At 48.7% G+C, this 15,098-nt stretch overlaps 1 protein-coding gene across 5 annotated transcripts in view; it reads right to left on the reverse strand.

Moving 5' to 3' along the window:
- Window positions 1-15,098, reverse strand: part of LOC144170243 (leucine-rich repeat flightless-interacting protein 2) — a 49,978-nt gene that overhangs the window by 6,408 nt on the left and 28,472 nt on the right. For 2 of the 5 annotated variants that reach the window (XM_077699903.1, XM_077699904.1), the window contains 9 exons: window positions 9,325-9,411; window positions 8,993-9,067; window positions 8,815-8,904; window positions 4,970-5,140; window positions 4,801-4,893; window positions 4,618-4,714; window positions 2,603-2,652; window positions 1,497-1,617; window positions 874-953 (listed from right to left, as the gene is read on the reverse strand). In XM_077699903.1, the coding sequence (XP_077556029.1) occupies window positions 874-953; window positions 1,497-1,617; window positions 2,603-2,652; window positions 4,618-4,714; window positions 4,801-4,893; window positions 4,970-5,140; window positions 8,815-8,904; window positions 8,993-9,067; window positions 9,325-9,411 (864 nt within the window). Of the gene's footprint in view, window positions 1-873; window positions 954-1,496; window positions 1,618-2,602; window positions 2,653-4,617; window positions 4,715-4,800; window positions 4,894-4,969; window positions 5,141-8,814; window positions 8,905-8,992; window positions 9,068-9,324; window positions 9,412-9,484; window positions 9,530-9,678; window positions 10,003-11,007; window positions 11,043-15,098 lie in introns of those variants that run through there. The other 3 variants (XM_077699905.1, XM_077699901.1, XM_077699902.1) reach the window with 3 other exon arrangements.

A 15,098-nucleotide genomic window follows, 5' to 3' on the forward strand; every position in this document is an offset into this window, starting at 1 on the left:
TGTGGTGTTAGGCCTAGGCCATACGGCGGCTGCCATGGGGTTACTCGCCCTTTCTGGCATAGTAAGCCGCAGTGCGTACTTCTACGTGAGCTTACATTATGTGTTTATGTGGTTCATATTCTAATACTGTGTGGTTCATATCCTAATCATATCCTAATACTGTTCCTGGCATTTTGCACGATTCACTTTCACAAAATTTCACCGAATTCGCCTGCGAGAGCTAATGCCAAACAAACTATTGCCGACAACTATGATCACAGCATTTAGCTCTTTCTGAAATGCCTAAGCAGAGAAAAGCTGCTTTTGCAACACTGCCCAGACAAGACTTGCGAGCAATGAGGCTTGTGCAACAGCGCCCGAAACAGACTTGGCTGCTTTACAACAGCCAGCTGCGAGTCAACAAACTATGCAGGGACATAAACATAAACCTCTCGCACTCTCTACTGCTATAGCTGCTCGCTATTTCAGATGTGCCTCATTTTCTCCACTGGCACAAGTCGCCAGAAGTTGCAATTTAGAAGTTAATTCCCCAGACTTTATCAAAGTCAGAAAGGGTAGCAATGGACATTCCTTTATCCAGTGCCCTCAGAGAAACCGTAGACAGGTAGCGAGAAGAATATGCACATAGCCTCAGCCCTTTCCTTTCATTTTTTTTTTATTTGTTGTACAGCCAAGAAACAGCTTTTCAATGTACGAAAGGCTTTTTTATGGTGCTCGTTCACCAGGCCAAAGACCAGAAGCCAACACAGGAAGCAACTTTATCCCTTTCGACGCTGTTGTTTGTACAGACCTTAAATTTGGAGGAGTGACGAGCAAAAGTGCTGCGACAATGCATCACAAAGGGTTGAGAGGAGCTAAGACTCGGCCACTTACGCTGCTCTGCAGGGCAATGTTCTCCTGCTCCGCCTTGCGCAGTCGGTACTTGTAGTCGTCCACCTGCTTGTTCGCTTCCCCTGCACAGGCACAGAGAGCACCACGTCTTTAGGCACGCGTCGAACTTGGCCAGCAAGTGGGGTGAAGGCAACAAATGCATCAGCATACAAATTGCTGGGCACAGCTTGAGCCCAGCCGCACTAACAATCACGTCCTTCCTGGCTCCCCTTCCCCCTTCACTTAGCTCCAACCCCACAGAAACCAAGCACAGCCCACATACAGTACACCTCAAGGTCTCTTATTTGTCATTTGGAACTGCCCAGAACAGCAACACGGTAGGTCTTTATTCTATTTGCCCATAGGATTTTTATGAGAGCAGTTTTGGAGTATCCAGGAACTGCTCAAAACTGCTCTGGACAGGCATATAAGAGACCAGTAATTGTCTTTGGTCCCACTGCAGCATGTGCACAGTAGCACTAAGTGCACAGCTTCCTTGTGCAAGTTCTGGCAGGCACTTTTACAAGTTCTGGAAGGCAAAAGTGCAACGTTGGATTGAAGGAAACCACAGCCATGTAGGCATAAAACGAAGGTGAGGCGTGCGCCAACGTGGAAGGTGCACTCACTTTGGACTTCGATTAGCCTCATCTCGGGACCGTTGGTCTGTGGTCCGTGCACGAGCGAGATCTGCTCCAGGCGGGTCACCTTCTGCCGCTCTTCAGACAAGTCCAGCTGCAGCCGGTTTATCTGCACGCGGATGGTCCAGCGAATCAGCAATCAAGTGACCGCTTTAAATAGAAGCATGGAAACTTGACTGTGTGTGACCCCTTAAAAGGACACATTACCCTTTATGCCTACAAGCACGACTTGGACCCCACTGTGCTCTTTATTTGGCCAGGTAACTATGGAATTAAAGGTATTCTGTATTTCACATCCATTGAAAAATTGCTTTTGTGGGATTTCTGCTGCTGTAGATAGCTCATCCTGGCTAGCTAGTAGGGATCAGCAAAGGCACTCGTGCAAATCAATTAAGAGTTGAAACTCCGACGGTGTCACTGCCAAGACAGGCTCTAAGGGGCTGAGGTGAGCAAAGGGCTTTATCAGCCACAAAAGTAACTAAAGGCAAAGTAGCCACAAAACCATGTAGACAAATAATGCGATATATGCAAGCATGCGACTACATAACAGGCAGTTAGTGCTGCTGGGAGTGTCATTAGACCACAGGTGGACACACATGAGGTTGGCCTATCAAAGGACCTTGCTTCAACGGCTGAGTTCACGGCGAGTTCTTGTCTCTACGATTGCTAGGGTGTCAGCCATCAAGCCCTCAGTCTCTCTGAAATGCTTCCCATGGCACTCATCACACCGATTGGGAGAGAAGGGTCCCAGCTCTATTATTTTCAAAAGCACTTTCAGGATGGCGTCGTTGCGCGTCGGTGCGCTGACTGGAGTGGGTAGTCAGCTGCATTGACCGGTCAAGCTTGTGCGCTAGGGATTCTTTCATGGACTGTGACATTGCCTTACAGTGTTTCATCAAGAATTATTTCAAGCCAGTCTTGACCATTTCTGATCGAAGAGAAACATAACAAGCACCCAGCATACTGGTGTGCAGAAAAGCTCACGAGCAGGCACAGTGCTAAGTAGGCATGCTTGTGTAAGCTATAGCCCCTCGTATTTAGGGAGCCCATTGTAAAAAAGCGCATGTGCTTGAACATCCCGCCACGATACCTACCTCTTCCTGGAGCTGCTGCTTTTCTTCTGCAAAGTGCTTCAACCGCACATCTGCAAAAAAGGGGGAGAAGGGTCAAGGGCCTCTACATGAAATGCTTGAAACGAACAGTATGAAGCTGCAAAACAGATAGTTTTTCCACTTTCGCAATAAGGTGCTTTCCTGAAGCCATGCACTGCCATTACCAACTCCTATCAGATTGCCTCCTTACTATTTCTGGATGGCTGACTGTTGAACAGTCCTTTTTTTGTTGTTGCATAAGTATTCCTATTTTCAGGGGTGAGACAGCGGAAACAGAATTGGGAGCAGTTTTCAGAGCAGCGAAATGTCGATTTTGGAGCAGAACCGTAATTTGGAGCAGTTAACGGCATTTGATAAATCATCTTAGCAGCCTAAAAAATCAAATTTCTAGCAACTCGGGGAGAAGTACAATTTTTATCGGTTTGGACTACTAACAACACTAAAGCAGCCTGTGGAGAAAGATTTTTTTAACTGAGTATGCTAAGATACGAACTAAACTAACTTCTTACAAACTTAATAAATTTTACTGAGGCTGTATGCATTGACAATGAAGAGAGCGGTTTAAAACACCGAATTAAAAAATGCTGAATTACACCCTAGTTACATGGCGAAAGTAACCGCAGTTACGTTTAACCATGGTTACTAAACTTTAACCGTGGTTATCGCAAAGAGCGGTTTTGGCTGTTACACGCGAAATTTCAAATGTGTCGACAGTGGTCAAGTGGTTCTGAGTGTAACAAAAATAAATTAACAAACTTTTAAACTCAGGATAAAAAACAAAAGAGAAGCAGTGTACACAGAATGAAATATCGTCAATGCAGTTGCTTCAGACCCAAACTCAACGCACTCGCGTACGGTGAGAGAGGGGTTTCCCCAACAGCTCGCAACCGGCTTGGTTTTATCGGGTCGGCTCGGTGTTGGGAACTTTAGGCATAGCATCACGGTGGATATTTGACCATTGCTATCTTTACAACTGCGAATTACAATACATAGCACAATAGAAAGATTTTTTTTTTTTTGTATACGCTGCTAGTGTTCTTGTAGCATTATAAGGCACGATGCCCACGCACTGCTGCGAACCTCTCTGCAAGCGGTACATTTACATGCAGTGACGCTGGGCGAAAGGTACGTACGACACGCACCTTTAGCGCCTCCCATTTAAATTTGGCAATCTCCAGGGCAATGCGTCTTTTTTATACACTATTTTGAGAGCTATGTTTCACGTTTCGGTCATGACTGCCACCGTTATTAGCGGCGAACATTTAGGCAGCAGGATTGTTTCGATGCAGGCGAATGTGAGCCTGCATTCGTGCTTTTTTGAGAACTGTTTTGTGGTACAGTTGCATGTGCGGATCATAACTACCGAAGTTTTAACGCGAACATTGGGGCAGGAGAGTTGTGTCGGTGCAGCCAAAACTTCGAGCCTTCAGGCATGTTTCGCTGTGCTTGTTTTCACATTTCAACAGCCATAGAGGAATCCTTCTAGGACTTCATTTTTTGTATTTACATTATGCGAATTTCGTTCGCTACAAACAGCACCACTTTGAGCCTGCTTGAAAAATGATGTCACGTCGGCGTTTTTTTACCACTGAAACTCACGTGAGTGTAAAAATCCTAGCTGTTCAGGGTGTTTGGAGCAGTTTGGCGCAATTTTCGCAGTTCTTATGGTTTTGAAGCAGCTTGGCGCAGCAAAACAGATTTGTATCAAAACTGTGCAATATGCACAGCTGTCTCACCCCTGTATTTTTCAAGCATTTCTAAGGTTTGTGGGTTATCCAAGAACTACCCACAAGCAGTATTACGATAGTTCTTGGACTGCATGTGGGCCATCGAGGATAGGTTATTCGAAGACACCAAGTGTCAATTTCATGCGCTAATGGCAAACCAGCTCACTGGTCCACAAAAATAAATGGCGTGAACACTAGTGGGACAGTTCGGTGGCAGTCTAATCAACACAGAAACGTGCTTAGGCATGATCTATGCCCTGTGGTCCGTACCGAGAGAGCCATGTCCTGCCTGATCCAGCAGCTGGGCTGCCTCCTGTGTGACCAGGTCCGGTCCATCCCCGTTGAGAACCAGCACCAGGCCATGTTCCTGCAAACACACCGGCCAGATTACAGCCGGCAACAGCTCGCCCCCCACCACTGCCGCCGCGCTTTGCAATCTGCCACGCCACGGACCTCGATGAGCTGGTCTCTCTGCCGCACACCCTCCTGGAGCATGGTGTTCTCCTCCTGCAGCTTCCGCAGGTCCCTCTGCAGCTGGTCCAGCGCCTGCGGCCACCGCAGAGCGGAGGAGGCGGAGTGAGCCCCTGCTGCGAGACCCCCTCCCCACCCAGTGAAAGCTCACCCGCGACTTCTCCCGGTGGTCCCTCTGCACCTGCAGGAACTTCTCGGTCATCTCCTCCATGTCATCCTTGAGCGTGTCCACGTGGTACGCCAGGGCCGTGCGCTCATTGTCCAACTGCGCATTGCTGATCATGGCTTTGCGGAAGTTCTCCTCCACATCCTGCAGCTGATGCTGACGGTGGGAGGAGGAGGAGAAGGATATCAGCTGGCCGCTCTTTTCGTGACACACACACACACACACATGCACGCACGCACGCACGCACGCACACACACACACACCACGAAAGGTGAACTCAATGCAAGTATACGCTATTGGCAAGCTTGCGACAACATTGACGCTTTTCTTTGAAAACTGTATAAGCTAACATGCATTTATTATAAGTAGCACAGTGAGGACAGAACAAAAAAAAACGAGAACAGGATGCAAAAGCACCGGCAATAGCACCTATGGGATAGATTAACAATGACGACTAAAGGAGTAAATACACAAAGTTTCAAAGTTGACATAACTATGCAAATGGCTGTCTGTGTATGTGGAGATGCCTACTACAGAGTTGCAACCGTAGCAGTTTTAACAGTATTCGTACAAGGTCTTTGAAATCAATTTTATTTTGCACATATGTGAAAGCTGACTATGCAGTCCTTTTTACGTAAGCATCAGCGTGGCATGCCGAGCGTCTGGCAGCCAAACTGTTGGCGTCACGCCACAAGCATGACATGGCACGTTGTATGCATAGTGCCAATTGGGTACACAACTGGAGCCAGGCTACCTGAGACAATAAGAGTGGTGCACCTATAGCAGCGGTTCCAAGGCGTTCAGTGCATCCAAGCCTTGTCGCCTAGAGAGGTATAGGCTTACCACCGAGGCAGGTATTTGATGGACTCTTTCACTAGCAGCACGGATGATGATTCTTAGCCCAATTTTCACCCACATTAACAGCCTTTGTTTGCACCAAGAGTTGCATTCTGAGCGGTAATGAGCGGTAGCTGGGGCTACCTGTGCCACTTCATGGTTGCCTGCAGAACAACTGCCTGTGTCATGCGCTGTACAGGACTGACTACAATAGGGATGTCACAAGGCAGTTCGTGCAATGGCAGTTGCCCGGCGCTGGTTTTGTTGAAACCAAAACTGACACAAACATATGAGGATAAAAATAATACTTACGCTGCGACAGGCCACTTAATGGGCCGTTATGTTATTATTTTGCTGGTAGGTACCACAGCAGTGGAAAAAAAAAAAAAAGAAACGCAACGGATTTCGCATCAGTGCACCTAACAAAAAATTTCAACAAGCATCTTTAGCAGAAAAAATACTAGAGGGCTAGTGGCTTTTGTTTACAAGAAGTGCCAGCCGTGGATCAAGCTTATGGTCATTTAAACTTACGTTTGGTGTCTGATGTAGTGGAAGGCACTGTAAATGTACACATTTTGCATTTACCCAAAATATGGCTACTGTAATCAAAAAGTGACCTGCAATGTTAGGTTTTTCTTAAGACACAAGCTAGCTTATTACTAATCAAATGGTGGGTAAAAAGCTTGCCCATATGTACAGGTGCTGCCAGAAGTAATTTGAACATGGGAGCTGTAGCCGAACTGTATCGGAGCACCGTGAAGCTGCACCAATGGTAACTGAAAGGAGCAGAACACGCATGCACACATGCCAACGGCAATAGTTCATCTATAACCTCTCAACGAACTTGTTTCGTAGGATACTGGTCTCAGCGAAGGGGCTGATAGCAGAGACAAAAAGGAGTTTGTAAAGAAAAATGGTTTCTTCTGGTCCTTGTGACAGTGCCGCTTTGCCTCGCCAGCAGTTTGCGTGCGCTGGAAGCTTGCAAGAGACGCCGTCGGATATTAGTCGCCCATCACCGTCATTGCTGAGCCCAAAATGCTGCGAGCAATAAAAGTAGCCAGGTTAAAAAAGTTGATTGAAAGGTATAGATCGGCTATCCCCGTCAGCATGCGTGCGTGCATGTTCTGTTCTTCTCAGTTACTGCCAGTGCAGCTACATAGACCTCCGATACGGTTCGGCCACAACTTCCATGTTCCAATTACTTCTAGCGGCTCCTGCACCTTAATTCTATATACATTGTTCTTTGGTTTTTGTTTTCCACTTTTGTAGCCACAATTCGCACCCTGCATTTGGAAAATATGTGTTCACTGTCCACACTTTGCCACTGCAGTTCACATCCAGCCGCTGGTCGCAGCATTGGCAGTTTTCGTAAACTGTGCGAAACTACACTGTGGGAAAAAAAAAAAAAGTAGAGCTCCTAAATTCGTCCTCAGAGGATTAAAAAAATAGCATGTACAGTGCTCACGGATTGAAACGCGACACTGCGAGCGCGTGGCCGCCGGTACATGCAGCGCAACCCGTGGACGCCCGTGGAAGCTAGGTGTTGCATTGTGGTATACCGCGAGGATGAGAGCGTGTTGACCGTAGGCTTGCTGCTTCCAGTTGCCAATGATCGGGACTGTGGTTCTCCGCAGTGACAGCGGGGCGCTGCGAGCCTGGAGCACTGGAACGCGTTTGTGCGCCGATGGTAGTAGCCCGGCTGTGCGGGCATCCGATTTCGCGACATCGTGTGCGCGCGCTCTTGTCACGCGTGCCCTTCCAATGCGGCACAGTAAGGTTCATGAATGCACAGTCATGCTCATCTGTATAAAAGAAACTTCTGTACGAAGGAACAGCAAACTTTATTCCGGGATGTAAAATAAGAGAAAGGAAAGACGCCTTTGCAGACACGTTCGCGTGTGGTGCGGTGCATTAGTACTTCGTCGGCTCTCCTCTTTTTTTAGTTTATATCACGGAATAAAGCTAGCTGTTCCTTCGTGCAGACGCTCGTTGTATTCAGATAAGCATGACCGTGCCTTACATGCACATTATCTGTGTCGAGTTGGAAGGGCACACGTAAGAAGAGCGCGCGAGAAGACGATGTCAGGAAATTGGCTGCGCGGACCGCCGGTTGGCTACCACCAGCGCACAAACACGCTCCTGCGCTCGAGGCTTGCAGCGCACCGCTGTCGCTGCGGGGAACCACAGCCCCGCTTATCGGCAAGCGGAAGCAGCAAGCCTATGGTTAAAACGCTCTTTTCCTCATGGTATACCACAATTCAACACCTAGCTTCCACGGGCGTCCACGGTCGGCGCTGCATGTACCGCAGGTCACGCGCTCGCAGTGTCACGTTTCAATCCGTGAGCACTGTACACACACACACAAGCAAAGCCAAGAAAACATATCTTAGTTAACGTGTAACTTTGCAAGTTGCAGTAGCATGTAACTGCAGGACTAGTCAAAACACTTTAGTTGGGTTCTACACCAAAAAAAAAAATCAGGAAAAAGAAGTACCTTTGCCCCTTTTCCAAGAGGCTTTCTCCCGGCAAACATATCTCATAAAGCATTGATAAGAAGAAAACAAAGGCCTGGAGCTCGATACTGATTTGTGTTATTTTACCTTATCTGCTTTATGCTCCTATCCTAGTCTGGGCCTGGTGTTTGTTTGTTGTTGTTTTTTTTTTTGCTATTTGATGTGCAAACTTGAACTTGTCTGGTATTGTATTTGTACTTTGTGTACCCACTCCTGCTATAGCCCTATTTGGGCTGCAGTGTTTATAAATAAATAAATAAATAAAAGCTTCCAGACGTCTAGGTATCCCCTTGTTACCTTATTCCCGCTTCGTACTTTCGCTACACGAACTCATAATGTAACCATTCAGGCCCTCTTTGCTCCTATTTTCACGATTTCCTCACCGCCCACAAGACGGCGAAAGCGATTTTAAGGGGCATCATCGCTCAGCGCCCGGCGCCCTACAGAGCGCCAAAACAAAATCAGCTATGCCGTCCGTACCCTGAAGTCGCGGCCATCGACGCCGTCGGTCGAGTCCTCGCTACTCCGCCGGGAGCCGGAGAAGGACGAGCCCGATGTGAAGGGGCGGCCCTGCGAAACGGCAGACCACCACAAAGAGAGAAGACGTCATGGCAGCGCCGGTGGCATCGCACGCGTCGCGGTCTCGAGAGAGCCTCACCTCCCGGGAGACGCGCATGGGCCGCACGGGCTCCGGGCCGCTGTCGCAGTGCTGCCTGTCCAGCTGCTCGTCATTCTGGAAGGGCGAGTAACCACACCTCAGCCAGGCGATGCATCGGCCGAGGAAAAGCATGGAGCACAGCGCAGGGCCTTGGCTGCTCCCGCACAACAGACGACAGAGCGTGCGCAAGCGTAGTAGCACCACTGCCGCCCCACCCCCATCCCACTCCAACGAGATACTCTGCTGAGCGTCCGTCTTCGCTCAGCCCCTCGCTTCTGCCACGGGACATGACACTGTTCTGCCCCCACTCGGATGCAAGACCAACGGCTTACCTCTCGCGCCTGCTTCTCCAGTTCCCGAAGCCGTATCGCCCTGGCCTCGGCCCGAGCCTGTCTGCGCTGCGCCAGCCGAGCCTCCGCCTGCGAATTCCGAGGGCGGACGATGCGTAAGACACACGGCACACGGCGACCCCGCGCAGAGCCATATTGCCACCTCCGTGCTGCGACCATGTTCGAAGCACATCGAACGCGGTGTGCGCAGCGAGGCACACACAATTACATCTCTTTGCGACAATCCGGTTGCATCACGCTCGCCAAGAAGATTGCACATCCCTTATCGCCGCGTATATGCCGAAGCACTTGTAGCAAGGCGGAACCAGCGTTTCTGACTTTTGAAACAACCCGTACCGTCTTTCCCGCCAACAAGAAGACGGTATTAGCGATGCATAAACCGTACCGCAGAAGCGCATAAGAAAGAAACTTCGTAGTCAGACACGTCGCTGAACGAAAACTAAAGAAATGAACGGATGATCTGGCGAGTAACTGCCATTTTAACTCCTTGTGCCATTCGCGCTTTTGAGGTAAAATTCGAGTCGACGCCAATTTAAATTCACGACATTTTCGGTTTTCCCGCGCAGTGGCCGCCCCCTTTAAATCACGACAATGCCCGGTTCCGCCTCGGTTAAACCATGCGTCCCGAATCAATTTTCCTTCCATTCCGCTCTACTCGCATTGCGGTAGAAGGCGTTTTTTTTACTCGATTTCATCTCTGGCCTGCATTTTAGCCACTCACAAGTTCCGGTGTTCAATTTATGAAATGTTCGTTATATTAAATGTTCGAACTATTTAAGAAAATGCCCGTTATATTAGATTACGGACGTAAAATTTTCAAACTGCTATGGGCAAATCTGCATCTTCATCCACCAATTTTAAAACTCGTAAATAAACAGCTGCAGAATACCGATTGTAAATGTCCGAGAACCACCTTACACTGATTTTTTCTTTTTTTTTTTAACGGTCGCTGCAACTATCGCCTCGATGCTCAAACCTAAAGAATTGTCGTGGCATCAAGTGTGCCGTTTATTGACAATGTGAACGTCAGATCCAGTTATTCCAGCGGGCAGCGACTGCAACTAACGAGTCTGTCTTCTACCGTCACTATTCGCACATCGCAGAGATAAACGAACCAAAGCCAGCCTTGAAAGTCGTGCCAGAAGCAGCGGGGGTTATACCTTTGGGGAACGAAGCGTCTCGCGATATGACGGTAGTAGCGCGCACTTATCATATCGACCTGAATTCCTCCAGGCACAGTGACATTTTCGTCGCGCTGCAGTCGCCAGCAATGGCAGTAGTACATAGGGGAAGAAGAAAACGCTGTACCAATTTGCGTATTACCTAAAACAGGCGTATAAGTCTCGCCAGTTTCTGTTTATCGCGTCGTCCCTGCAGGATTACGATTAAGCAATGTTAATCGGCTTTTAATGCAGTAAATTATAAATGTATATTGACTCCAGACAGACTTCAAAGAATGCCACAACAGCGGTACAAAACAAAGAGGAGACGATATTGGCTGCTGCGCAGTTCGAACAGAACCATACACCGATCACATCGGCCCTCTGGTAAAATTCGCAACATGCTATATAACCGTATCGCATTCAGTTGAACACGCCGCAAAGAAAAAAAAAGAAAAAGAAAGGAAGGAAGAGACGAGCGAAGCACATCTGGCCAGACGCTGACCTGAAACAGGCGCCGTGCACAGAAGCCCCCGGGGTCGAGTCGTCGCGCAGCGCAGCTTGGCTGCTGGGCGCGCGAAGCGAACAGCGGAAACGCTTCCGGAAGCCTGCCACTACTTGGCGCGGCGGATGTCACGCTTTGCTCTTCATTGTTTATTTAACAGCTACAAACACGGGCAGGGTTTGGCCACCCTTTTGTCATACACGACAGGCAGCAGCGCGCTCTTCGGCCTCGGGCCGACGCAAGCCCCCCCCAGCTTTGCGGCTTTGCGCTCTTCGCACAGCGGCTACGCAAGCTCACGTGAACGCGCCCGCGCAACCCGCATCGAACGCGGCAACGGGATGTGTCAGAAATTTGTGGTTCCGAAAAGCTGACGTAGACGAGGTAGGGGAGGTAGGAAAGACAAGGCACTCACTCGCTATCGTCTAAACCAGTGGTTCCCTAACGAGAGTCCAAGGACCCCAGGGGTTCCGCAAGAATATTTCAGGGGTCCCCAACACCCACACTCTCTGTCTCCCTCATTTGTTTCGCCTTTTCGACAAACCGTGCTGTCAATGCAAAAAAATGTGGCTTCGCTGCACGACTGTACGTTTATTTAGTCTCCGCGTCGCGCTTATTTTTAACGTCGGCTTTTTGCACAACACGCCAGCTATGCAAAAAAGCCAGACATCCAAAGGGCAGCGTGTGTATGTGAAGGGCTTGCAGCTGCAAGAGCAAATCGTTTGACAATATGACAAGCATCAGCATAAAAGTGAGCCTCAAAAGGCAGGCACTGATTATGTATACACGACTTTGGCTACATGTGCACACTATTTAAAACTATGACACGGATCCATATAGTTCATGTGGATTCCTTCACCACTTTTGCAAGCCACCCAAAAGGTGTCCAAGGACACTCATGGTCGAAAACCACTGGTCTGGCTCGAGAACCGCAAGCGTTATCTCGGCTGCAATTAACTTCTGAACAACGCGCCGCGTTTATAATGAAGAGCACGATACAATCACACCAGCTAAACGGGCCGTGAAGACAAGAATTAAAGCAGCTCCACTCGTCGTGAAAGCTGTCGAAAGTGCAGAGCAGTAATTTGCCAGAGGGGCTGTGGCGTCCTTTTGCGCTCTTTGCTACCACCCCTCACGCTCCTACTCTCCCTGTCTCAATCCTTCCTCGATGAATTGAACAGAGGTTTGTTCAATGCAATTCAATTTTCCCGCCTTCGCAGTGCTCACGCGCCTTCTACTGGGACAGCTCGCATCCTTTTCTTTGTATTTTGCTTCTTGTTCTGCCTGGAACAGCACGAGCACGAGTTCTGTTCTTTTGTGGCTTGCTTTCATCTCGCACGTGCTGCGCCGTTTTGAACGCGCCGCTTTTTTTTTTTTTTTTCTTCGGCGGCCACTTGTTTTTTCGTTTACTATCGTAAAAACCAATCCAATGAGCATTTTTAAATAAATGGGCGCGGGGACTGATTGATTGTTTGATTGATTGATTGATTGATTGTTTGATTGATTGTTGGGTATAACGCATAGACGCTACACAGGCGATGAGGCGTGCCGCAGCGGAGGGCTTCGGATTAATTTTGGCCACCTGGGAACCTTAACCCGATGCGGGGACTGCCGGTTGACTGCATATATTTTGCCTCAAATGTACTTGCAGCTTGCATCGAACTGGCGCGTGCTTGGCGCAGCGTGAGCCGTGGCGAAAATGTAGAGAAATACGAGACGTAAGGAGGAGCGTTCAAAGTTTCAATCTCGCTGGCGAAGACGCCACTAGATCGCAGAAACAAGCACGAACTGTCCACCGCCTACCCGAAAAATGGGCCAACGGAATACAGAGTAAACCCTTACCCCGGAACATGAAACTAAGACGCAACGATGAGCGCGTACAAAGACCGTCGCAAAGGAAATAGACCGAGAAGAAGATTGCAGAACGATACACCGACGCAACAATACCTAAGGGCACCACAAGGGTCACCCTGGCGATAACAACACGGAGTGAACTCGTCACCTGCGCCTCCATCAGGACGTCCCATCCAGAAGTGGCCGAAGAAACCGCAATTGCGCTTGCACTAACGCAACCACAAGTAAAGAAAATAATCACAGATTCCCAAAAGGCATACGTCAGCTACAGAGCAGGTTGGGTGTCTCTCGAAGCACTTAAAGTACTGAAGAAATGCCGCACTCCCACCAATGGAAAGGTGGAGCTTATATGGACGCCGTCACACTCCGGGTTGGAGAGCAATGAACTCGCCCGAGGAATGGAATACCGGACAGAGGAGTCAGAGCCACGCGCCATCACTAGCTATAGCGACATAACGCAATACTATAAAGAACAAAGAAAGCGGTTCCCTGACCCACACAAGTCACTGTACAGAAACCAACAATCAATATACAGACAGATACAGGCTAGGTCCTTTCCACACCCTCTCCTTCAAAATCTACACCCGAAATTGCCCCTTTTGTAAAAAAGAACTCGGCACGCTCCGTCACATAATCGGAGAATGTGATTTCATCAAAAACACCCCTCCACCCCTCAACTATTCCCCCACTACCCCCTCCCTCACCGAGCGATGGGAGACCTTGCTGATCAGCCCCACTCTGGAAGACCAAATCAAGCCGGGAGAAGACGTCGTAAAATCGGTTCGATAAATCTCTCTCTGCACCGGCCGACACGTACCGGGCGAAGTTACTTACCGGGCCCCGGGAGCGCGATAAGCGTAGGCAAGCTACCGTTGCGGGGTGTACGATAAAACCCATCTGCGCAGGGTCATCAAGCAGCAGAAGCAGCAGCCCCTACAAACGTGGCTAAAGAGCCAAAGAAAGCTTCGCTTAAAAAATAAGTTAACCATGTAAACTACATTAAATAACAATGTAAGCAATGATATACGTTTTCGAAAAGAAGGCTCGCAATTTCGTTGAGAACAAAAGAGATCTCCTAAAAGCGTTCTTCCCCGCTTAGATTTATGGAAGCGACCACGCGTACACGGCCCCTTCCTCTCCACATTAGGTACATTCTGCGTACGCCGCTGGCCATAAATGGCACGGGCAAAATGCAAGAACCCGGCTCCAACTTCTACTCGCTTATTGTTGAGAAACCACGAAATTTTATTCCGTTCCCAACTGCCGCCACATGACAATTTCCAAGTCTGCTTCTATGACTAGCGCACAAAGGACTTGCATTCCTACGTGCTTCAACGAATTGGTGAGGTCTTCATGTGTTGCAGAACAATATAAACAATTGAAAGTGAGCTTCTCTCTCTCTCTCTCTGTGCGCGCATGTGTAAGCACCATGCTACATTTAAATTTACCCTCCTCCCCATCGTTCTCTGAACTATTTCACGAAGATAAAAAATACTAAAAATAGCATTCGCGTAAAGCTTTTTGTACACCACCCTTTCCACCGACAAACTCGAGTCCTCGCAACTGCAGCAAATATGCCACTGTAAAACAAGAATTAACAGCGACGAACATCCACCCAATTTCTTCGTGAAAAACCATAGTCGCAATCAACGAAACATGTCAGCGGCCCAAAGAGTAGCTTAAGTTCAATGCGCATTGCTCCTTTTGTTGTTGTTGTTCCCGATCTGTAATATTTTTCAAGTGGGGGGTTAAAGGGACACTGAAGTGATATGTAAACATTGCGGGATTACTAGCGCAAATTGTAGTCCGGAGTCCCCAGGCCATGTTTCGACCACTCTAGGCGCGTTTACGCGATTTTATTTAGTAGAAAAACTAATTTGAAAACGCTGTCCTCCTCTCTTTACGCTCGCCCATTTTCTGTGGCGTTTTCGTGTGACGTCAGGAGGGGATGAGCTGGCAATTGGCTGCGCCACGGCTGCGCTACTGCACGGCTCCCCGGCCGACAGAGTCAGTCGGCCCAGCGTTTCGTCCGCCGGCCGCCGGCGGGTCGTCGCAATCAAGGAGGTTAAAAAAAAAATTGCTTGGTCGCAATTCGTTCGCTTAGTTGAAACGAAGCCAGGACACGTTTGTGAATGGAAGAATGTGCCTTTCTTTACTTGGTTTGTTTGTACACTGTATCTAGCTCCAAGTCAAGGTCGCTTCACACAAGCGCTGCACATGCGACGCTTCGCTGACTGGTA

Source organism: Haemaphysalis longicornis, unplaced genomic scaffold, assembly GCF_048455015.1.
Source record: "Haemaphysalis longicornis isolate Haplotype H1 unplaced genomic scaffold, Haemaphysalis longicornis Haplotype H1 scaffold_2, whole genome shotgun sequence".
Taxonomy (NCBI): Eukaryota; Metazoa; Arthropoda; class Arachnida; order Ixodida; family Ixodidae; genus Haemaphysalis; species Haemaphysalis longicornis.